This window comes from Labeo rohita, chromosome 17 (assembly GCF_022985175.1).
Source record: "Labeo rohita strain BAU-BD-2019 chromosome 17, IGBB_LRoh.1.0, whole genome shotgun sequence".
In the NCBI taxonomy this organism is placed as follows: Eukaryota; Metazoa; Chordata; class Actinopteri; order Cypriniformes; family Cyprinidae; genus Labeo; species Labeo rohita.
The window spans coordinates 28,708,118-28,733,259 of NC_066885.1; the positions used below are offsets into that span (position 1 = coordinate 28,708,118).

The 25,142-nt window shown below is 37.2% G+C and overlaps 1 protein-coding gene across 10 annotated transcripts in view; it reads right to left on the reverse strand.

Moving 5' to 3' along the window:
- Positions 1 to 25,142, reverse strand: part of smoc1 (SPARC related modular calcium binding 1) — a 62,246-nt gene that overhangs the window by 21,765 nt on the left and 15,339 nt on the right. For 4 of the 10 annotated variants that reach the window (XM_051133213.1, XM_051133211.1, XM_051133215.1 and 1 more), the window contains exons 2-11: positions 22,083 to 22,248; positions 21,416 to 21,496; positions 17,585 to 17,697; positions 17,062 to 17,161; positions 14,658 to 14,708; positions 13,307 to 13,354; positions 10,460 to 10,549; positions 10,275 to 10,355; positions 3,206 to 3,398; positions 2,045 to 2,127 (exon numbers count right to left, since the gene is read on the reverse strand). In XM_051133213.1, coding sequence (XP_050989170.1) covers positions 2,045 to 2,127; positions 3,206 to 3,398; positions 10,275 to 10,355; positions 10,460 to 10,549; positions 13,307 to 13,354; positions 14,658 to 14,708; positions 17,062 to 17,161; positions 17,585 to 17,697; positions 21,416 to 21,496; positions 22,083 to 22,248 — 1,006 coding nt within the window. The remainder of the gene's footprint in view (positions 1 to 2,044; positions 2,128 to 3,205; positions 3,399 to 10,274; positions 10,356 to 10,459; positions 10,550 to 13,306; positions 13,355 to 14,657; positions 14,709 to 17,061; positions 17,162 to 17,584; positions 17,698 to 21,415; positions 21,497 to 22,082; positions 22,249 to 25,142) is intronic. The other 6 variants (XM_051133216.1, XM_051133218.1, XM_051133217.1 and 3 more) reach the window with 6 other exon arrangements.

The window sequence follows — 25,142 nt, forward strand, 5'->3', positions numbered from 1 at the left end:
AGCCCTGAGTTTGTTTGTTTGCGCTAGCATGATGCTACAGGTAGGTCTTGTAGTGGAATTTGGCCTGTGGAAATGGTTGTACATCTATCAAAAAGTTCTTTTTTTCTCCATTCCTGTGCTGAAAGGATGAAACTAAGATTCTTTGTTTTGGTGCCAGGTAGCGTTCAAGTAGAGTACATAAAAATAATTTAACTAAAATCCCCCGGGCACTGACAGCACCTCACGGCCCCCTGCTGCTGTCCTCCCCAGTGGTCCACACTGTCATAAACTACCCCACACATCTGTTGCCCAGTCAGGAGCCATGTTTTACTCTGTAAACTTACCAGATGGGGAATTAAAAAGGAGTTACAATGAAATTCTAAATGAAAGGGAAAGAAGCAAGAAACCTAGGAACAAACCGGATTGAGCAAAGGCCTAATATTTCAAGGGAAAACAACCTTTAAATGCTAACATATGGTGCTGCGTGTTCTTGTACTTGATCCTGTAACCATTTGTCAAACATTATTAGCAAGCACACAAGAAACTTACTAGATTTTTGTAAACAAAATAAACAAGAAAATGAAAATATGCAATAAAACACCTATTTAAGCACAGAGAAACATATTAGCAATATTAATCATTATTGCACATAAAACAAAACAAGCAATAGGCTTTAGCTAGGTCACAGACATGAGTCATAATTTGCTACTTGTTAGTCAGTTTTAAGGGGAAAAATGTGCTCATTCTAAAGAGCATTTAAATGAACACAAATTTTTAACTATCCCTTAAATGTTTATTATTATTATTATTATTATTATTATTATTACTATTATTATTTTTAATGAAATGATACTTTAAATAAGAAACTAAATCTGCCAGTATGTGACGGTAAATGTCTTCATGAGTCATTCATTTATTCATTTGATTCGTTCAAATGGCTGATTCATTCAGGAATGAAGTAAATGGCTGTCTTTATGATTGGGCTTTTGAATCATTGTTTCACATAATTCTTTCAAAACGCGGAATGATTCAGAAACTAAACAACAGTTCTGCTGTGGCTTCAAAGGTAATATGTTCTCTGCAAAATTGGGCAAAAACAGTTGTGATATCATGTGATGTATGAGACAAATCAAATACAGGGGCATTTTTTGCAACAATATTTTTAACTACATTTGTGGAGTTGTTGCCCTGCATCATATTCGTCAGCTATATGAAATATAAGATGACGTACCGGTCTGGGGGCGGAGCCAGTGCGTTAACTGCGTTAAAATATTTTAATCACAATATTTTTTCTATTTAATTAAGTTAACGTGTTAAACTGACAGCCCTAATATAAACATAGAATTAATGACAAACTAATTAGACAGTTAGTTCATAGACTAAATATGCACAGTTAGTTCAGGCGAATACAGTTGGAGTTATATAAAATAATGTCCTGGCTCTTCCAAGCATTATAATAGCAGTCAATGGGGTTTAAAAATGCGCCCATACATCATAAAAGAGTCATTCATAAAGGCCTTCTGAAGCGAATCAATGCATTTGCAGCCTCCTCTTTGCTTAGATCAAAATTCTCAGACATTATTATTTTCAAATTCATGCTTTGTACTTCCAATTACAATTTATAAAGTTTTGAATAAATATATTTTTCACTTCAGATTCACTTAAGAAGGCCTTTATTAACCCCCCGGAGCCATGTGGAGTGCTTTTTATGATTTATGCACACAGTTTTTTGGGCTTCAAAATCTTAAACCCCATTCACTGCTATTATAAAGCTTGGAAGAACCTGGACCCATTTTTTTTTTAATATAACCCCAATTGTATTCGTCTGATAGAAGGAAGTCATACACGCCTAGGATGGCTTGAGGTTGAGTAAATCATGGGGTAATTTTTATTTTTGAATAAACAATCCATTTAAATGAGTGCATCATCTGTTTTTTTTGAAGTGCACTATTGCAATTTTTTATGTGAAAGTGTGTGAACTTGCACTGTTTACACTACCAATTGATGTAGAATAGCGCATAAGTATGCAAACTGGCACACACCTCATGTCAAGTGCTTTGCTTACCTGTCAGATCTCTGTCTCTAAACGGATCTTCCATCTCTGAGTTTTGAGAACGAGCTGCACTGTCACATTCTGGTTTCTTATACCTGATGAAAATGAAAAGTTAAAAGTTAAGTTAAAATGTTTATAAAATACTTACATTTTTTTTAGTATGTCATACAAGCCACATCTGGAGGCCAGAATATCATTCACACGGACTCTTATGGATTCTTTTGACTTGAGTCAGTAGGCAACCAACAAGAAACAACCTCACAGAAAATACTTCAAGAAACTTGCTTACAACCATCACACCACTACGACCCCATTGTATCAACTACCAAAGAAGTTGAACCAAATCTTCACAGACTGCACATTTTCTTTGTTAATTGTTAGTAAAGATTGCAGACCTTGGCATTCACAGTAAAAAGCTCTAAGAAAAAACTGGCCATACAAGTCTTGTCTCAGTTAACATGGCTATCCAAACAAATGAAGAAATGACAAACTCCAAGTATTTGATTTCATTGTTTGATTAGATTTGGTTCACTGGTTTTTATTACACAAAATTGCACTCAAAATTGAGTGAGACAGACATAAGAATGCATGACACTGCAGCCTCACACAAGAACAATAAAAAAATCTAGGATTTAACGGAAACATCCAGAACATCTATCCAAAAGATCAAGCTGTCTCAGCATGGTACAGAGGCAGCGTGGGCTCAGTGCCTGAATTCAAATTGTGAATTTCGTTCAGCGAGAACCAGCTGGCTAAACTTTCTCAATATTTCCAAAGAAAAAAAAAAAGAGAGCAATTTACACATTCAGAGCACATCTCCTAAAGTGGAAAATAAATCAGGACTCATAATGGGTAGAAACACATCATGACATGTCACGCTTTCAGTTTAAACCCTTTCTAAACAAAATTCAAAACTGACAGCTTCACTCATGGAAAAAATAAAGACTTTGTGGTTTGGAGAGAAGGCCAATTGTCATAACGTTCCACAGCTAAACTAATCAGTCACATTGGATTGTATTACTGATGATTGCAATTTTGAGATGTTTAGAGCATGCAAGCTCATCCAGAAACATGTCGTATAAGTAATGAGGTTACCACGCAAATAATAGGCAGAGGCAATGCTAATGATACAATTACAAAATCTGTCATAAAAACAAAACGTCTCTGGCTTACCTTGCAGAGGTTCCAGGTATGGGTCTCCCAGTGTCCACCAGCACACACCAGCAGTAACCAGTGGACTGGTGGCACTGGACCGGCTTGTAGAGACCCTGTAGGCCGCAGTCAGGAATGAAAATGGCTTCCCGCGGGTTCTGCCGAGCCTCATCCTGAGCTGTCTGCCTCTCCTGGTCACAAGAGGGAACTTTCTCTAAAAACCATGAGAAACGCACTCAATACACAGAAGTATTCAGGTATATCAGGTGGTACAGTTCAAATATGGTTTACAATTCATTAACAAGCGTTTTATTAAAATAAATAAAGAAATACAACTGCCAGCTACCACCAGCGTTTTGTTCATTTGCCCAGAATATTTCGTCGTATAAATATATGAACATACAATATGCCAACAGAAAGAAAAGAGCCTCTGCTTTTAAACAAAATGAACTGTTCTATTTTAGCTTCATGCATTTTTTTTTATCAACACCAGAATGTTGGCCAGTTTTATTTAAAAAAGCATTTTAAAACAGCAATTTTGTTTGCTTTGGAATCTAAACAATGATCAGAACATAGATAGATATAGATTGCTTCCGTCAAAGCTTGTACATATCTATACCACTTCCTGGGTTGATATTTTATTCAGTAATGTTAGGCAGTTTTGACTTATATGCTGTTTAATGTTTGATGATCACATTTATTTATATATGCATCAGCTTACAAACGTGACCTCTTGTTTCTGCTTCTTCACCATCTTTTGGTCCAGGGATTCAATACTCTTTCAGAAGATGCACCTCCTACCATATAATAGCGAAAACACAGAAAGCCTAAAAAATTCTGTCAGTGGTGGGGAAGCAGCTAATAGCAATAACAGTTTTTACGTCTATTGTCCATCAATATTAAGCTAGTACAAGGTGGCGCCACAGTCGCTAAGAAAAAACAGGGACACCACATGGAAAGCCACTTTCCAATTATGAGAGGAATAGCATGAGTCATGGCAACTGTCAAAGTAATTTTCAGTGTAATTCCAGTCTTTCTGCTTGATTTAAAATCAAGATATCAACAGATAAAACTTATAAGGATACTAATGTACTGTACCTTTCTGCCATCCTTATGTGATTGCCCCTAGTGGCCAATGTTGGCAACACAAGCTACAAAAATTATTTTCCTTTTAGCTACAATAAAACTCACCAAATTTGTTAACGTTAACAGACTTAAACACTTTCAAGAGGCATCCTCGCCCCTTTTCCGAAGTTCTCTGAGCCATTAGGATTTAATTTCCCTGTATTTAATAACACAAAAGACACTTGATAGATGGTCTTTTAAATGTTTTAACGCCTTGTCTCATAAATCTCTATTTATGTTAAAAATCCATTTAGTACATTGCTCACTTGTAGTGCACTGGGCCAAGTATAACAGCACCACATGTTGTGGATAATCCAGCTAGCGGGGTGCTGAAGAGCTTTTTAGCACTACTGATTCATGTCATTTTTAATCAGATGCTTAGTGAATATCATGCCGCAAGAACAGTTATCAGAACTGCCGTTCCCCTCGGCACGACAGCTTGGGACACTCAAGCTGTTAATCATTAGACTGCACAGATGCATAAGCTATACAAAACTCTCACAAGTCTCCTTTTCTTTCTTCTTCCTCAGTTCGGTTTCTTGTTATTTTTGTAATGTTAAAAACAGGACTGTGGATTGAAAAATGTATCTAGTTCAGTCAACTCAAAAATGTTTAGTCAACTTGAAATGTTAAGTTGTATTAAGTGACAACTTAGATATTTGAGTTGGTTCAACTAAAAATGTAAGGCTGCTGGGTAACTTACCCAGCTTTTAAGTTTAACAAACCAAATTTGTCACTTAGTACAACTTTAAGCATTTCAGGTTGAATAAACTTATTTGAGTTGACAGAACTTTAAAATTTAAGGCAGCCAGGTAACTAATTATTTTAAGTTGACTCAACAAATTATGTTTTTTTTTTGTTTTTGTTTTTTTTTACAATGTAGAGCCAAACAAAAAAGAACAAATAAACTACCTACATTTTTGTACTTTTAGTACATTTTTGTACTTTGTACTTTTGCAAATAATTCTGATACATTTTTAATACATTATAAATTAAAACAACATGTTTGCTTTTGCTACTATTGTCTGTACTTTTGCTACTTATTTACACTATGTGATATTTCTTTTGTAAGCTCTGTACATTTTGGGCCTCTTTTTAGAAAACAAAAATGGTTCTATCTGCAGAGGTCTATGGAATGCAAAACCTTTGAAGCTCAATATCTTAAATGAATGCAGATACAACCTTATAATTCTAAGACAACGTTTTAAAATGTAGCCTGATTCACATTAATCAGTTTCAGATAAACTAAACATGCTTTAACGTCACTTACTGGACATTTCACTTTAAAAGTGCTGAGAAGCTGCATAATTTTTTGCAGAAATGTTGCCACAGGCACATATTTCCAATGAGCCTGGGTTAGAAATAACCCTCTTCATATAAACAGGAAGTAAACAACAGGTCCTTAATTAGATGTGTTAATTATTTTTAATGCAATAAACAGTCCATATTAATCAATGAAACTAATGCATTTGTTTGGGTAGTATGAACTTTTGGCTCAACCGGTAGGATGAGTCTGACTGTTTGTGCAAACAATGGTAAATGGGGGCAGGGCATGTGGAAGCTTTATTTCTGCAATTCTGTAGTGATGCAAAACTTCTAAGTGCCTCAATGTGTAAAATTCAAAATTATTTGAGAAAAAATTCAATCAATCAATCAATCATTACATTTCTACCGAAGTATAACATTACTGGCCGGGGGTGAGGGGTAGTACTGAGGTATGACGAGATCTGGAGTGTAAACAGAGGAGAACGGCACTACCCAGTCAGGGTTCGTCTGAACCTCCAAATGAAAACCATGAGCTGTAACCCTGTTCAGTGTAACCAAATCCTGCTGTTTTTGCTTTTGTCTTCATTACAAACAGTTCTGGTAAGGGGACTGACAGCGTTGGCGTGATCGGGAACAAGGCTTGGGGTGTTTTAAGTGGAACCTGACTGTGAAGACAAGGAACAGGGGAGAGTTAACCATTGGAGTATTAATATGTCCTCTTTTCAGAGATGGGCTCACAATCCGCACTCAAGTGTTCACGGCAGAGTCCATGACTCCTGTGCTTCCCGCCAAGGTTCCTTCATATCTAAATTATTTAGCACTGTTTATTGTAGCGAGGGTATACTGGCGCCAAGCAGCTGGGATTCCCAAAAGAAAATTGTTTTTTTTTACTCTCTCTCTTCCTAATACAATAAAACAGGACAGAAAAGGATGGACAGTCTAAGATCCAATTTAATCCTATTTACGTCACGTTTTTGTTATGCATCCATTTTCTAAAATCTGCACATAAAAACTTAATCCAACTCTCCTTTTTCTTCGAAATACAATCATTTTTATGCATTCTGTCCACTGTTGTTCCAAGAAGCGAGTTGCATGAGTTCTGTTTAAACAAACAGACATAAGTGAGAGTACAGCCGAGGTGAGACCTCATTGCTCATTGTTACCCAGAATGCTTTGCTGTGGTTGCCTCTCAGTGTTTACAGGCTGGTATTGATTAGTTTATGCGCGGTATGTTGTAGGTAAACTCTGCTGATTTCCTCACTATCACACTGAAAATCAGAGCCTCATGTGTTTCATCGTGCCAAGATCTGGCCAAACAAAATAGCTTGAAACTCAGACTTATCAGCCTCCTGTAAACACAGCGTTCTCTCTCACTCTCTCTCCTTTTCTCGCTTAGATGCACATATCTCACTCTCTCTGTCTGTCTCTCTTTCTTCTGCTATCCCTCCGATTGTTTTCAGCTGCGGGGTAAGAAATCACTCCATTCTTGGATCTATGCATTCGCCGCTCATAAAGTAATAGAAGAGGGTATGATGGGCCAGAAGAGGAGGGGTGGGCACCATGTTCTTTTCAAACTTTAATTTGCTACACAGAGAGGATGGAAAGGTTTATAGACACTCGTGTCAAACACGAGTCCTTTCCTTATCCTTAGAAGTATTTTAACTTCTTATCTGTTTGCTTCATGTGAATTGGCCAATAATGAGTTTTGATGTATATCGAGAAACACAATATGTTGTTTCTCACATAGGATGGGCCAATGATGCGTAATCGTTTAGGAACTTCGTGGGCATGTGACGCGCCTGGGTATTTGCCATATAGCAGATGCTTTTATCCAAAGTTACTTAACTGGAAGCGAATGATACCGGAAGCCTCGGACATTAAAGTTACAAAAGCAGCGATTACCAGGGTTCAAGCGCTTTAGGTATTTAAGCAGATAAGGAAAAACATTCCATATTATTTAGCAAGCCTGTAACCACCTAAATCAATTATTAAAAAAAAAAAAAAAAAAAAATTGTCAAATCCAGGTGATTCACCATAGATGTTTTTATAACATTCATGACTGTTATAGCAATTTTGCATGCTTGTTTAGAATCACCTGTCACATGTGCTCAGCAGGTTTCGTGAAGTTTTGAGTTTTCATTTAGGCTTTATAGGCTTTTGGGTATATTTGGACAGGCCCCTTTTCGAACGGATCCCGTTATAGCTTCCCAAAGGGTAAATTTCAGCATGTTTTTGATAATTATTGACCTAAAGAGTCCAGAGAATTGCACTGCTGCGTTTTTTTTCCAGACTGAGTGAAAAACCTAGGACTAGTTAAAAAAAGTAGGTTTTTCACATCTTCTCAACCATTAAAAAAATGGTTTGATTGACAGCAGTGCTTCTAGTTGTTCAGAACAAGGAGGTCTATCATATGATATGAATATCGTATGTATATGCAGAAAACCGTGCAACATACATCCATTTACGCCCTCAAAAAAATGTGATACCACCCCCCAGTGGCCAATTTCTTTCAAATTGCTAATAGACCTTTGGGGCTTTAGGCCCACTGAGTTTTGTTCCGATTAACTGCCGTTAAGCTTGTCTAATAGGTGCTCAAACTTCATTGGCCAATGGCGGACGTTTTTTTGAGATACACAAATGTCCCCACAGACACATGTGGCACTTTGGACCAAGACTGTGCACAGTGATTTTCATGTTGATAGAATAAATGATTATAGTTATAGCCATTTTTATGTTTTTTTTTCCATCTTATAGTGCCACCAAGTAACCAATATCAATAAAATAAATAATAAATAATATAATAAAAGTGGCCCTGCCCCCTTCGAATGTTTTGGTGTCCCTTTGCCACAGTGAGTCAAAAGTTCAACTTTTTTTGGATAATTATTGATATTCATTCTCCAGAGAATCTTTCTGCACTGGTTTGGTTCCGATTGGGCAAAAAAACTAAGACTAGTTTGCAAATACCCGAAATTTTCATCTCAAAATCAAGAGGCATTTTGTCCAGCATGAGCCAAGAATTCCAACGACATAAGACACTTGAGCCTGTGACTAACGGTTTAGGAGTAATGAACGATTTGTACTTTCGATCGCTGTAGCACCCCCGTCAGGCCGACTGTGGCGAGCCTCAGTCACGTTGTAGGTGGTGTGAGTACTACCATCCCTCCAAGTTTCAAGTGTCTACGACTTATGGTTTGGTCTGCATGATCAGTTTTACGTAGAAATCGCTTATCTGTGACAGTTACAATAAGGTTTCAATGCTATGCGCTTGAACCCTAAAAATTAACAAAAAAAAAAAAATCTCTCTTCAGTTTAATAATTTTTAGGCACAAAGAGCAATGTTTCCTGAAAGTTCCCTGAAGAGCTGTGGGTTAAAAGCCTTTTTTAAAGGGCCCTGTGGTGTCTCCGTAACTCTACGGATCTGTTTTGCCAAGTGTTACCTGCATTTGAAGCCACAGAGAACTGTATACAGTAGCTAGCTCAAACCCTTAATACCACCACCCCCAAAACTGAGGAGGCAGTATGATAATTATGCTTGTTCTGTTTAATGGAGACCACAACCACAATTACCATAGAAACACGCCATTTACCTCACCTTAGATGAGCACGTTCACTTTCATAACTGGACGAGTTGATGTGTGAAAGATCTAACTGATGCGTACCACCCACAATGCACTGAGAGATGGAAACTTGGCTTTCTCCGAGATTTACTTTAGCAGCAAAAGCAACATCTCAGTGTTTCAATTTACTCCAGATCCCAGACACGCTCCCATAAGCAGTAACGGTGGAGCCTAATGCCAACTCCGTCACTTCTGCACCAAAAGCGCCCTTGTGATGACCGTGGATCTGCTATTCTTGTTGAACGGTGTTGATGTGCAACAGATGCTAATTGGTCACAGGAGGAAACTCTGAAGCGTTCCAAAGACTTGTCAGAGTAGATATACAACTTGTCTACTCAAGGTAAGTATTTCCTTCAGCACAGAAAATCTTTTGTCAAAATTTTGTCAACTTTTCTGTTGGAATAAATAGATTATTTTTCAATGTCTTGTAATTATAGGCCACACAGGCAATAAGTACACAAAGAAACACCACTGGAACTGCATATACACACACCCTTTCTCTACATTTCTCCACCCTCAGTCATGAAATTTGCTCTCTTCCTGTGCTCCAAAAAATGCAGATCCGTCTACCTCTCAACCGCACTGTCCAAAACCCTCGCAGAGCTTGACGGAGTTGACTGAGCATGCCCAGAGGGTGCTCAACTCATTTGAAGGAAATTGTAAAGGAGACACAGAAAGCTAAACAAATTACACAGAGGAGAGCTGAGACAAACAGAGAAAGAGGGGCGCCGTAATTCTACTGGTGTTAGGTTTCGTGTCCCTGGATATGCTGAATATTAAATCTAAAACTGGAACAGAACTGTTGCACAATCAAGAGCGCCTGAATGCGCCGACTTGGATGCTGCAATGGCGATGCTTTGAAATATTTTTGTAGTAATATGTAGGCAAGCCAGCAGACTTGCTTGAAAATATGTGTTTTTGCTCATTGTTACTCTAAGAAGGAAATGGACTTAAGGGATTTTCTCTTCAGTCGTATGTGCAGTAAATCAAATCAGCTGTTAGTGATTAGACAGTCATGTCTGTTTTGAGACAACTGAATTTGATATTTCAGAACATCATATTACAGACAGACAGATTCTCACCTGACTTCCTACTGTTTGAACTGTTCTGTTTGTTCTCTTTGTACACCAGCTGCTTAATCCATAATGTGGGAGCTGTAATTTCTGTGTTTAAAATACAACATAAAAAATTGATTTGCACTATATCAGTCACATCCATAAATACAAGACTGATATATTGCTTATTTTTGCATAAGGTCCAGACTTACCCTCACCTTCTGGGACAACATGCGTCTCCATGGTTGGTGTGGGTTTGGAGCCATCATCTGGATTGAGGGTTAGAAAGAAACGGAAAGAGACTACCATTATTGAGGTTAATACAATCTACTCTCCACAACTGTTGAATGATTGGGATTTGCACATGGCCCGGCCAATAGCACAGAAAACAAAGTGGGTGAGGGATAGAGGGTACAAAGAGAGAAAATACAAGTGAGAAAACACAGATAAATAACAGTGTTCATCCACTCAGAAACACACACGCACATCAGAATGCATAAATTAGCTTTCACATACATATTGTTTAGGCAACCACTAATTCAATAACACACTCAGTCAAAGTTGTCATGATAAATGAGAAATGTCAAACGTCCTACAGTACTTACCCACTTATGTTCTATTGCACTCTGGCTGATTTCCTTGTGGCTCACATCATTGTAGGCCCTGGCAGTGGAGGGGCCAAAGCCACAGTGCTATAGCCACAATAAAGTGGCAGTGAAACCAGTTCACAGAATACATGTAGTTCACTGAACTGTATTACAGTCAATGTGACACTGTAAGTATTCCCTGTCCATTACTTTTGCATTAAAAAATATGTTATTATGATACACGTTCTGAAAGTGATTACTCATATTCTCAATCTTTTTGTAAACAATGGTAATTTTACAGTGATAAAGATAGCAGCAGCACTAATATAATGCATACACTGTTAAAAGCTGTTTTTAAAGATATCTTTACATCTGAGTCAGAGAATTTGCTGTCATTGAGAGCAACACATTCATTTCTGAAAGAAAATTCTACACCTCGAATCAAACCAACCAGCTTCAGGATGATTTTCAACATCACAATATTTGATGAAAGACAAGCTACAAGACTGTAAGTCTTTTATAAACAAATGAATTTGCTCTTTTGCGGATTCCCAGATAGTACATGTACATCTGCAAGATGTCTGTTAAAGATCACTTGATCTGGAAAGCATCTGCTGTGTACAAACATTTGACAGACATCTGTTAGATGTAGTTTTACATACATTCTAAATCATAAACATCTTAAAGACATGTGATACCAGACATCCTATAGACATACTGCAGATGAGAAAACACTCTAAAAAATACGTCTTGCAGATGTAAATGCAGACGTCAAATAGACGTCTCCGTGACATACGAGTGCTATCAGGGTTTTTTTTAATTGTAAATGTGAAATCACTACTGTGTTTTAAGCTTTAGAAGATCTATATCAACAAAAACAGATAACTCCATTTTTAATTTTCAAAAATCATGTTTTTTCATTGTGCATTCCAATTAATCTCAATCAAACTGCAGTTGGGCTATTTTGACATAAAGCAAAAAAAAAAATCAGCTAAATAACACAATAAAACACAAAAAAAAACAGAGTTGTCTGTTTCTGCAAATACACTCTTCATATGTAGCAAGCTATGTAGCTAGCTAACAAGTACACTAGCTAGTCTTCACTAGCCTGTAAAAAACTTCCAATGAGCTCACAGTTAGTTGTTTACAGACCGGCTAGACTAGCACACTACGAACTAGAAGGCTAGTTAAGCTACTTATAAGCTAGCTAGCTACCTAGCTAACTACATGTGATGTTGTAGCTTTAAAGCATAAAACACAAAAATGATACAATTTTTCACCTTTAACAACTTCACAACTAGATATTTCTCAAAAGGTTTATAGTTCTGTCACGACAACCCCTTTAGAACGTTCAGCATGGTAATATACATGGGAATGTTGATGTGTTTGGTCTTGGCGGAATAGATCTGCAAGTGCAGAGCAAGTCCCGAGACTTGCTACTGCCAGTACATCCACAGACATGCTACTGCTTCACATATATATGAAATTACCACCATATATAACATACAGGTGGAGCTGGGGAAGGTGGAGGATTTCTGAAGTGAGCTGCGGTTGCTACAGCAAGCACTAGCTAAGTGTTTGAATGTTGAGCAGCAAGCTCATTGGCTGCTGATGCGAAAGAAACCAATCAGCTGTGCCATGTGAATAATGGTGTGATTATATCAGGCACAGTTAGAACCTATCGGTCTGCGGCATCTAGAGTTTCATGACAGAACTTTGTTTTCAATTATGTTATCAAGAGTGTGAATGGCATCCTGAATCCCTACAGTGAACTCTAGAGACTCACATACAGTGGCACACAACCACCGTCCACCTGCTGGTGACATAAACATCTGTTGCACACGCACTTTGTCTTGAGTGCTGCCCAGTGCAGAAGAGGTGAAACAAGATCTGAAAAAAACAGAGGCAAACTCCATACCAAAACCCCCTACCTCACATTCCCAACACAACCTTCTCCCACCCCTGCGATACAAACCTAAACGCCCTATACACCACCCTCGGGGCCTGTAAATGACAATCTGGCTTTCCTGAGTTAGGGCCCACAAAAGTAGGTGCCTGCCATTGCTGCTGTTAACATCTATATTAGCTGTTTGAGATTTCACTGCAGTAACAGAGACCGGTGGGGCTTTGGCAGAGCCCAGCCTTTGATGTGTGCTAAGTTCTTACACTGGCTGTTAAACGGAACAACTGGAATAGGTTTTCATCCTTTACGGTCCTTAGAGAAACTTAAGTCTGAAGTAAAAGCTTGACAGAAAGTTGAGTCAGAGTCAGGCCAATGAACATGTCAAGAGAAATACGAGGCAACAGTTGACGTCGTTTTGAATGTGCTGACATATTTAATCTTAAATAAATAAAATGAGGCAAGAAACACAACATTTAGTAGCATTGCAGTTTAGTGTCCAGATTTTATAAGCTTTCAATATCTCTCATACATAAGCACACACACTCACATTTCTGCGAAATCCAACTCACCTTTTCTGCCAGAGCTAGGAGGTCCCGGTGGCTTATCGGTTACTGACCCTTTGAAGAGAGAGCAGAATGTTTACTCAACTTTTGCAATGCACCACATTAACCACCTCACTTTAGAAGAACAGGTTAAATATGTATAACTTGCACTTGTAGAAACACAGCATGCACTTTGGAAAAGTAATACAAAAGATTACAAAACGCAAGTAATATTTTTCAACTTAACTTACACATATAAGAGAAGTGGAGATCAATTCAAGAAAAACAATTAAAAGACCCCCCCACTCAGATCATAACCATCAGACCACTCGGAAGCCACATTTTCACTGCTGAAAATGTTTAAATGTTATTATCTAGAAACAAAGTTTCGGTAACACTTTATTTTGATAGTCCACTTTAGACAATCTACTAACAGTAAGTTACTTTGCAACTGCATGTCAACTAGTCATATTGAGTATTCATACGGAGTATTAGTAGACTGTCTGCTTAATATCTTCTAACACTCTTCTAAACTTTGCAAGTTTATGTCAACTTATTCTACTAACCCTAAACGTAACCTAACAGTCTGCTCTGAGAGTTAGTAGACATGTAGTCGCAAATTAATGAGAAATAGTTGACATGTAGTTGCAAAGTTACTTACAGTTAATAGAATGTGGACTATCAAAATAAAGTGTAACCTAAGTTTCCTGTAATGTCAGTCCCATATTATTCCAGGTGTTGGGTGCACTCATTCATAGCAGATTAAAAAACACACACACACACAAGGAAAAATGGTGTGCATATTTTATTTAAGTAGTGCAATTCACCACAATAACTGTTACAATTATTTGCATTAATTATTTTTATCTCATTATTGTTATTAATTATATTATTATTAATTTCTGTTATTGTTATTGACAATAGTACTGTAGACGTACCTTCCTGCAGAATATAGTTCCGATCTTGTTCTAACGTTTCAGCTTTTAAGCAATTGTCTTGAGCATTTCTGTTTGTAATTGTGCTACAGTGTGGTTTTAATGATTGAAGTCCCCTGTGTAGACGTCATTGTAGATATTCTTGATTAGCTTGTTGTGTTTATTTTGTGTTGAAAGAAAATTCTGCAGCAAGATAGATCTCCAGGACTGAGTATCCATGAATGTTGTGAGTATCCACACTTTGTTGTGACACGCAACAGATAAAATGCATCGAGGAGGGGGTAGTTATGTACAAACAATCAACAATCACATTGATCCAAGTACGTGCAAATGCTCAGGATTAAAGGCATGCATAAATTCAAGATTAGACAGTCAAACCAATTAAAATATTGGAGAGAGAGAGAACTTTGAACAAAAGGGCTATTTGGAATGAAATTTACTACCTGACAATCCACTTGTCCCAGCATGAGTTCCCATAAATTCACGGAAGTTTCCTGCAAACGTGTGCAAGACATTTCACTTAAGTGGTGATTCATGGGATTCACTCATTTCTGGGACAGGACTGGTCCATCTTTTGAACATTCATGAGATGTAGAACATTGAACCAATGTTGAAACCAAACAATTTATCTATGTGTGATGTTGCTAGAAAACATCACTGGTTGGGACTGGCAATGTGAATCTTTTACTTTTGAAAGAAACAAAAATAAAATTATAGGATCATATGCAGGACATCAAGCAGCAGGAAGAAAAGCTAGGAACTTATTTGATATTAAACAAGTAAACAACTTAAAACTGATTCTGTTTAGATATTATGTTTAAATACTTTTAATAATTACAGCAAAAATTTGCAGAGACAACTTTCTATTGTAAGTAAGCCTTTCATTAATTGACCCACTGAAGCATTGTTTAAAATTGAATGATAATATAATCCACAGTATATACTGTACATTATGTACTAAATTACACAATGCTACAGTTTTTTTTTTAGTTTTTTTTTAGTTTTTATGGGTTTTGGGTAAATGTCCACAAGAGAAAATAACAGTTGAATTTATACAAAAATTACACCGTTCAAAAGTTTACATACACTTGATTCTTAATACTGTGTTGTTACCTGAGTGCTGTTTCTTAGAAAAATCCTTCAGGTCCCACAGATTATTTGGTTTTTCAGCATTTTTGTTCATTTGAACCCTTTCCAACAAATGACCGTATGATTTTGAGATCCATCTTTTCACACTGAGGACAACTGAGGGACTCATATGCAACTATTACAGAATCTTTAAACGCTCACTGATGCTCTAGAAGGAAATGCAATGCATTAAGAGCCATGGGTGTAAACGTTTGAACAGAATGAAGATGTGTACATTTTTCTTATTTTGCCGAAATATCTTCTTTTTTTTTAAATTTAGTACTGCCTTTCAGAAGCTACATAAGATACTTACATGTTTCCCAGAAGACAAAATAAGTTCAGTTTAATCTTATTCTCAAATTCAAAAACTTGTATTTTGTATGCAATTAATTGCAATTAATTATTTGACAGCCCTAATATTTTCACATTTTATTCTACAACAGAAAATACATGAGTAATGACCCACGTGATTTAAAGTTTTTACTTGTCTTACTTGAAACGTGGCTGCCAACAAGTAGCTATATGGGAATGCTGAGGTTACCTGGGTTGAGTGCACTGCAATGTGGGATGGTATAGTGTACGCTAAATTTGGGCAAGAGTACTGTGCACACTGCATACTATAGAAATAGCAGTATGGTAGCATGCTAATCTAATCACAGCCTGTGGATCTGTATGGCTAACAAAACGTTGTTTATTTGAGTGGCCCAATATAATAACACATTGACTTTGGCATGGGTTGGGGGCAGGACTACCCATATAATCGAATGTTTGGGAAACCTGTTTGGTAATTACATTTTGTAATTACGTTTTTTTTTTTTTTTTTTTTGGTGTCACTAGCGGTGCACCAAGTGAGGGGAAAAGGTGTCTGTAAAAATGGTGATAATGAACATTTTTAAATTAAGCAATTCATTAGATGGGACAGGGAAAGGTGACAAAAAGTCACAGGTGTCTCTGCAGTTAGCTACAGATGAACTGAACTGATAACTGGATGGACCATCCAGAAAGCTAGGTGAAATGTAGCATCAGAGTTAGGAAAGCACAAGATGCCATGTAATCATAAAATGTCAAGACACACGAGGGGAAAAATAAAAGAACTAGAACCAGGTGCTCCAATCATAATGTAATCCAGCTCTGGCAGGAGTCGGTGGTGTTATCTCCAACAGAACAATCATGGCCATTAGAGCAAAGTGTTCCCATTCATTTACGAAGAGAAAAGCTCCCTCATTCCAATGCTCCACCGAAAGCAGTTATACAATGAAGAGAAAACGAAAAAAGCAGTGATGGAGAAGAAGGAAAAATGGTAGAGAATGAAACAGATGAAGACAGAGACTGATTGAGTGTGAATTTGGAAAGACCCAGAACGAGAGAAAAGCAAAAATGCAGAAACCGTAAGGTAGAGGAGAGAAAAATGGATGAACTTTGGAGTCAGCGTAAGTCCTCCAGGATATTATCCATCACCTCTCGTTTCCATGCACAAACACAGAAGAAGTAAACTAAACAGAGTGGTGGCTAGAGTTTAACATCACGCTGACTCCATCAAAACAAAGAGCACAATTTAAATCAAACAAAGTCTAATGGCTTTGAAAGTGATGGACTACAGGCGCAACTTCTTGACCGAGGCACCTGATGGTTTAGCGGTTCTGCTTTTCAGCACGACCTAAACACAAAGCGATAATCCAAGCAAACAGTCTAGAGATACTATCTGCATACATACAGTACCTGAACACACTGGCGTTTTGTTCTGGACAGAAGAGCCGCTGACTGGCTTGCCATCTGTCGTCACGCACCAGCAGTATCCTGTGAGGGTGTGACATTGGACCTGGAGGAGATACAGACGGATAGAGGTGAGAGGAAATTCCAGTAACCGCTCTTGTATCTCCTGGACGACCTGCGCAAAACGTCCCGGCGCTTGCGCTGGGGGAATACAATTATTCAGAGTGAAAAATAGCTCTCATAAACGATGAGGCATTGAAAACTTAGATGGACTGGATGATCGCTGTTTAACAAAGTAAGGCGCAGGTGAAGTAGAGGCTGCGAGTCTATAAATGCGATTTAATGTACACTTTCCATTCAAATTCCCTATACGGCCATACTGATGAGAAAGACAGGGAGGCACAATTTTTTTGGAGGCTGCATGGGGAAGATGTTGGATGGCTAATTTGTCCACGAGGTAGATTTGCTTTAGGATTCGGCGATGTCAGAAACAACACATAAAGTGCAGCGGTCCGGAACTCTGACAGACCTGGGCAAATGTTCCGTCGTCATTGCATTCTGGGATAAAAATGGATTCTTGTGGCCTCTTGGCCTGTTCCAGAGCCTGAATCCTCTCAGTCCGACATTTCGTCTGGCCTGCCTCTGCAATATAAATACAAATACGTCTAATCACACACTTGACAAACACAAAGTTTGGAATATTTGCTACAATACGCACACTTTTAGCACATAAGGTTAGGGAATGTCAATGGACTTTGAAGTAAAATATACCTTGAATTCACTATATGTTGCTTCAGGGGAATGAAAAAAAAAAAAATCTAGGAAACTAATAAATTGAATTATACGCAAGGCATGTTTCTAAGTAATCATGGGGAAAATTCAATACAATAAGACACTAAACACAATCCCATACTTTTTGACCAGTGAACTCCCATGACCTTTCCAAGATCTTAACTAGAAAAGTTTATATTCACAACGGAAATTTCCATGCCATTTCCATTACGTTTTTCAAGATATTATTCATGTACATGAGTATTCCAGACTTGAAAATCACCATTTTAAAATAGTTTGATATTTCCATGACCACTGAAATCCTAAAAAAAAAACAATTAACATAAGCATTACTGAAGATAGGATCCATCACATTAAACAGCCTTCGAAAGAAACCTCACCACTTGCGGTAAGAAATGCATCATGAAGATTCTTAATCTTGAAACTTCTAAGGATGGAAAATATGAGGTTTGAAATGTCAGAGCTGAGCGTCGTGTTCCAGCATGTAAGCACTTGGTCATTTTGTATGAATACAAAGTATTTAGTCATTCTAAGATAAATAAACAACGCTTAAAAGCTGGATCACAGTTCTGGACTGCACCCAAGATGTGGCGAGGCTAAAAACCACGTAATCATTTTCACACTTTTATCTTTTAAGCTGTTTACAGTTAAGTCCTAAAATTCATAGACTTGGAATATACTTCCAAATACACGTGAAGATATGAACTCAGACAGACGTAAGCATATCAACCACACAAAGAGACAAATTGCAAATCTGCCCTGCATGCCTGAGAGCAGATGCTCTCAAATCATCCATAATGCAGAAATAAGAAACACCTGTTGTATCTGTAAAGTCTGTGACTGTTCGGCTGAGGGAGGCAGGTGGGTTTCAATCACCCCCATTTATTTTCAACTTACTACTTCTGTTTTTGGTTTGTATATAAACTTAACACTCAGTAAATAATGATGCTTGAAGTTTCTGTTCAGCTGTATGCAACCTGAATTATCGAAAAGGAGTAGGTTGATAGACATTAACTTCTGTTGTTTTTTTTCCTAAAAACAGTGACAACAACAATTATTCCTGGCATAGGCGGAGCATGTGTTCGGCTGGGCAGGGCTTAACCTTCCTCTGGCCATGGATTGGAAATTAACAGGGACCTGGGGAAAAAAAAGGCCCTGCACAATTAAACTTAATACATTGCGGCTGACACTAATAAAATAAAAATGAAAAGTGTCAAATACGGCATTTAATTTAGCTGGCATCATATTTCTTTTTACATGTTTTTTAAAATTTCACACATTATAACCAATCACACACACAATTCTGTTGAGTTTATGAACGCAACGGCCAATCAGAGCTGATTACTAGAGTCATCACTGAAATGCCAGAGTTTTGTTCAGTGTGCATGCTTTGATAATTAACAACTCACGTTTTTTTTATTTTTATTTTTATTTTATTATTAAATTGTGATCAAGTTAGATACAAATTCAACCATAGTAAAATATTTTACATGACACCCATATCTGATGTTTGTCATAAAAACGGGTTTATAATGTGCAAAGTTAATAGATCAGACTACTTTTAACCTCACCCTGCAGTTGGTTCACCCTCCGCCTATGATTCACTTTTAACTGACCGTTTAACACAATCCAGTCTAAGAAATTGATGATGCAGGCTGACCTTGATTTAAAGCCAGTCAATCTGTCTTTCAGTATGTGAACACAGCCTGCAAAAACTTACATGCATACCAGTGGGCATACGCGCTTCCTTGGTAGTTTGCTCTAATGCTCTGGGGACTGTATATTCTCTCTAGACTGACACGTACACAGATGTGTTCTGCGGCCTTGATTTGAGATCAGCCACCTTCAGGCCAACACATGAACGACAAATTCCCCATTTCGAAAAAGAAAAATAGTGAGGAATGTAAGGCCGAAAGTCCCAGTGCAGTTTTAAACGTGAAGCTAAAAGTTAAAAGTGTGTGAAAAGTCATATCAGTAGCCTTATATAAGCCATTTTATTTTACATGGAGTGGCTCACCTTATGAGGGCTGACATATTGAAATCATATGACCAGAATATTACTAATTACTTTATCTTTGTAAAACCCTGTTAAATGATGCGTTATGTAATCAGATTACTTTTTAAGTAAGTAGTAAAGTAATGCATTACTTTTTTAATTTACAAGAACATATCTGAGTTACTTTTTTAAAAAAATATGTAATGCCAGTTACTTTTTCCCATTTATTGACTGACAGCTCTCCTGTCCCCATGTTGAGAGAAACAGGGAGTAAGTGCAGATGCGTTGTGTGTGCTGAAGGGCTCACACGACTCGTCGATTCTATTTGAGTATTCGATTTCAAAAAATGTTGCCCTTGTCGACTAACTGGCAAAATACCAGAAGTGGTGCATTTCCTGGATGAGAATCCATGAGATGCATTATTAGACTGTTTTCCAAGGCTGCGATATATAATAAAGCCATTTAAAAATCATAAGCATAATTGTGAATTCACAAACGCTACGATTCAGTTAAAGAAATATATGCGATGCAGGTTTAATAATATGTGTGCTTTTATTATTTACATGAACATGCTGACTTTCTCAGACTTTTGTTACTATTTTCTTTTTCTTTTATTTTTTATTAGGTTTGTATGCATTTGTACTCTTTTAGTTTTGCATTTCGTCAATGGCTTGTTTATATTTATACTTTTTTTATGGTACACTACTGAATGGCAAAGTTGCAAGTTTAATGAAATGTTCTTAAGTAAAATTGTTTTCTTTTTTTTGTGGGAAATTAATTGTTTAGATTAATCAATTAATCGATAAATTAGTTGATAGATGAATCGAAAAATAGTCATTAGTGGCAGTGTGCTGTGTAAACATGATGGTTACTGTACTTCTAGACTAAATTTGATCATGCATCTACTCATCTCACATGATTCAGTATTCCTTAAAATGAATAAAACCAACTCAGAATATGACGCAAACCTGCAATAATTAAATGTTGACACAAATGTCCTTTATTTAATCCAATTTTTCCAGTGTCTTTGCTGCTGACTTTCAAATTCAACCATAATAATATGCAAAAATGACTCATAACCATAATAGATAAACAACATTTGTGTTTGATTTTTTGGTGATTAAACTTTCTTCTCTTGCATTCTATTCTTCATACAATCCAGAACGGCAGCACAGCTGAAAGGTTTGTTTGAGCTTTTTGAATGTACATTCCCTTTATTATTTATTTTACTTGTGGCGTGAAAGAGCTTCTACATTTGTCAAAAAAAAAGAACTTTTTTAAAGTTAAAAAAACAAATAAACAAACAAGCAAGCCCAGGCAAGATGAGAAAGAAACGCTAAAGTAATGTACAAATTATTATTAAAAAAAAAGTAACTTGGTAACACAATTAGTTACTTTTTAGGAAGTAACTTATTATTGTAATGCATTACTTTTGAAAGCAACTTTCCCCAACACTGCTCCTATGTAATTTAACATCATTAGTACTTTGAGCACACGGTACAGAAATATGCAAATTGGGAAGCAGTCACAGGCGAAAAGTTGGTGGAATTTTGTGTATGTAGATTTTCATACCTTTCATACCTGTCAGCTCTTTGACCTCTGAAACAAGTGTCGGTGCAGGAAGAGGCTGATCTATCCGCAGCCAGTTTTTACCTGAAATTGCAATAATAAATAATTAAATAAATACATATTATGTAACACAACTACTCAAAGAATGAATTAACTTTCAATAACTTATGTTGTAGTTTTGTTAGTTTTTATTGTTGAATCAGGTCTTTTATTTTGTTATGTGCTTTCATTTTGAAGTTCTCATTCCTAGTTCCTGTTGTCTTGTTCATTGTTTCATGTCCCTCATGTTTCTGTTTCCTGTGTTTTTAAGCACTGCATTTGAATATGCCTACTTGTCTATTATATAGTACACTGAAAGAGCAGTATATCTAAAATACACAGTACTCTTAAAACACTAGGCAAAAAGTACCCAGGTAATCTACTACTTTCAGCACATCCAGTGAACACTTTACTATCCCATGAGACCACAAGAGAAGAGTTGTGATGTTGTTGATGATGTAAGTCACATGGCAATGCCAATGTGATGATTACATTAATGATTAATGGTCACATTAATACTACATTCATTCTATGTAGAATATCTGAGAAATGATAAAGTGCTCACATGCATTTCAAAATGTCTCATTTGTTTTCAAAAATTCTCACATAAAAGTGTCTGATGTCCACTGACCTTTGCATCGGCCCCTGTGGGCGAGGGTGAGTGTGCGGTCCTTGCATTTCGCCCTCTCCAGATCACAGTTGGTATCATAACTGCGTCCGTCTGACCCACACACAGGCTTGCCCTGACTCCTGGAGCATGCAGGGGGACATGGGCTCTCTCTGTCTCCTATAAGCCACTGCACACACATATACACATATATGAAGTATACTTAAATAGAGCACTGAGGGCATGGCAGTATAATAAGCCATGGAGCACTTGACAGAATACCCTGACTAGACTCTAATGAGGGTCCAATAAATTAAACAGAGCTGCTGAGCTGAGCTGCAGCTCAATGAGTTTCACAGGTTTTAGTAGCAGGAAGACTTAGATTGCTTAGTGCAATTTCCATGAATCACGAATCTGAAAATAGCTAAGCTCAAATATCATATAGCCTTATATAGACTTCTGTGTTGAGTTATCAGAACAAAGACATTAGTATGAATAGAAGAGACAGGCAAATCTAAACATGCCGTACAACTAAAATTGTAATTCCATTGTCTAGTTACACTGCAAACAAAGAATCTGTCTATCTATGTCCGTCCATCCACTCTTCTGTCTGTCTATCTATCTATCTATCTATCTATCTATCTGTCTGTCTGTCTGTCAATCTATCTGTTTGTCTACCCATCCATCCATCCTTCTGTCTATCCCTCCATCCATCCATCATTCTATCTGTCTGTCTGTCAATCTGTTTGTCTAGTTACACTGCAAACAAAGAATCTGTCTATGTCCGTCCATCCATCCTTCTGTCTATCTGTCTATCTATCTGTCTATCTATCTATCTGTCTGTCTGTCTGTCTGTCTATCTATCTATCAACTGTCTGTCTGTCTGTCTGTCTATCTATCTATCTATCTATCTTCTGTCTGTCTGTATGTCTGTCTGTCTGTCTATCCGCCCGTCCGTCCATCCTTCTGTCTGTCTACCTATCTATCTATCTATCTGTTTGAAATAACCTTTTGTGATCAGACGTGGCTTTAAATCACAGAATGAGGCAGAAATCATGCTATTTTGTAGTATTATAAAAGCTATGTAGATTAGCATTGCATTATAAATGTACTTTATCCTTATAAAATTACCCACGATTGCTTGAAGAGCACAGACAAATCATATATTGTAGCAATCGTTTGTTTATTGTCAAGTTTGTTCAGTTAAAATTTCTCTATCTGGGTTTTATTCAGCTACAGAGATAACTGGATTAGACATTTCCTAAAGCGTGGTCAGTAATATTATTTCTGCTGTAGCGCATATGTGGAGTTTCTGCGCAAGTGCGCCCTCCGTCTTCCGGTGAATTAAACAGTCATTACATTGTATGTGTGTACTCAGTTATGCTCTATTTTGGGTAAAAATAGGAAAGATAATACAGGGAATAGGATTCCCTGAATTACTGTCATTGATATCGTTATCATAATAATACCAGAAATTATTGTGATACATTTTTAAGCCCATATCACCCATCCCTAACCAGGAACATGCATTTACATAGTAAACAGATCACTTTTAGATTCACTTTACTGAAAGACAAGTTCTGAGAATATGAGAATATAAATATATGTATTTCCACTGGGACACATATCCCCTTAGCCTTTGAGAGGAACAGAAGAGTCTTTAGAGAGGTAAAGAGAAAAGAAAATCCAGCATTCCTCAAGACCAAGTACAAGACAAATTTGCTATAGATTGTGCTATAGCTGCTGGCCCATCATGCAGTGTGGCTTCTGACACTGGAGTGGTCTCACAGCACAGCAGGTACACAGAACTGAAGAACCTCTACTGGAAAAAGGGTAGCTTTAGCCAGAAACACAGGGCACATTTTCCATTTTAACACGACCCATCTGAATAACCAGAGCTGACCGTTTCTGATCACACACACAGCAAACAACAAAACGTTGCTTCAGGACTGAATCTCTAGAGTTCAGCAATTAAGCAAATGGAACCAAATGATGTCACTAATATAGTAGACATGGACTGAATCAGTCTGAATGCCTGATGACAGACAAACCAGACTTTTTCTTTCCTTTATAGCTGAGTATGACATTATTAAAACTGGCTCCTTTACCGTGTACTATGCTGCTTATACTGTATATGAACACTATATAAATACTATTATTAATTTTTAATACATACTCAGTGTAATTCATCCACAAGTTCCTATGTATGCCCTAATATATAAATATATAATATATTTTTATGTGTTCACACTGTATACTTTTCAATTCTCACTTGGGTAAATAATCCAGAACAGCCACATTAAAATTAATACCTAAGCAAACCTTTAGTGTCGTCTTAGACGGGCCAAAATATTCCTGGTGAAAGCTGCCCGGTCTGAGTAGCACTATAAATGCTGCATCCAAAGCAAGCTGTTTTAAAGGTGATTTAGAACTGAGTACCCGTCCAGATGGTGAGTTGCCTATTTGTCCATTTTCTGTGAAGGAAACCAGGAAAAAGAAAGCAACAGGCAAAGGTTCCATAGACAAGCAGTCCTAGTCTCATAACTCATCTTGACCACATGAATACTTCAATGATGTGTTCTGTCTGATGACATTTATTATGACAGAAGGCATAAAAAATTAATGCTTAGTTGTACAACCTAAAGTGTGCTTTTTATAGTCTAAGATTCATCTACAGTAGCTGAGGACATTTTTTTCTGACCTAAAGGGTCCAAACATAAGGGATTGTTCACACAAAAATGCAAATTCTTTGCTCAAACTCATGCTGTGCCAAACCTGTGAGGTTTTTCTTTTGTCTGTGGAACAAAAAGGAAGATATTTTCCAGAATATCTGGACTTTTGAGCTCTAAAAATGACATCAACCACAAAAGTGCACTCTTAAAAATAAAGGTGCTTTAAAAAAATCCATAGAAGAGCCATTTTTGGTTCCACAAAGAACCATTTAATCAGAGGTTTTTTAAAGAACCATCTCTTTCCTACCTTTTTTTATAATCTGAAGAACCTTCTTCCACCACAAAGAACCTTTTGTGAAACAGAAAGATTCTTCAGATGTTAAAGGTTCTTTATGGAACCAGTTAAGCAAAA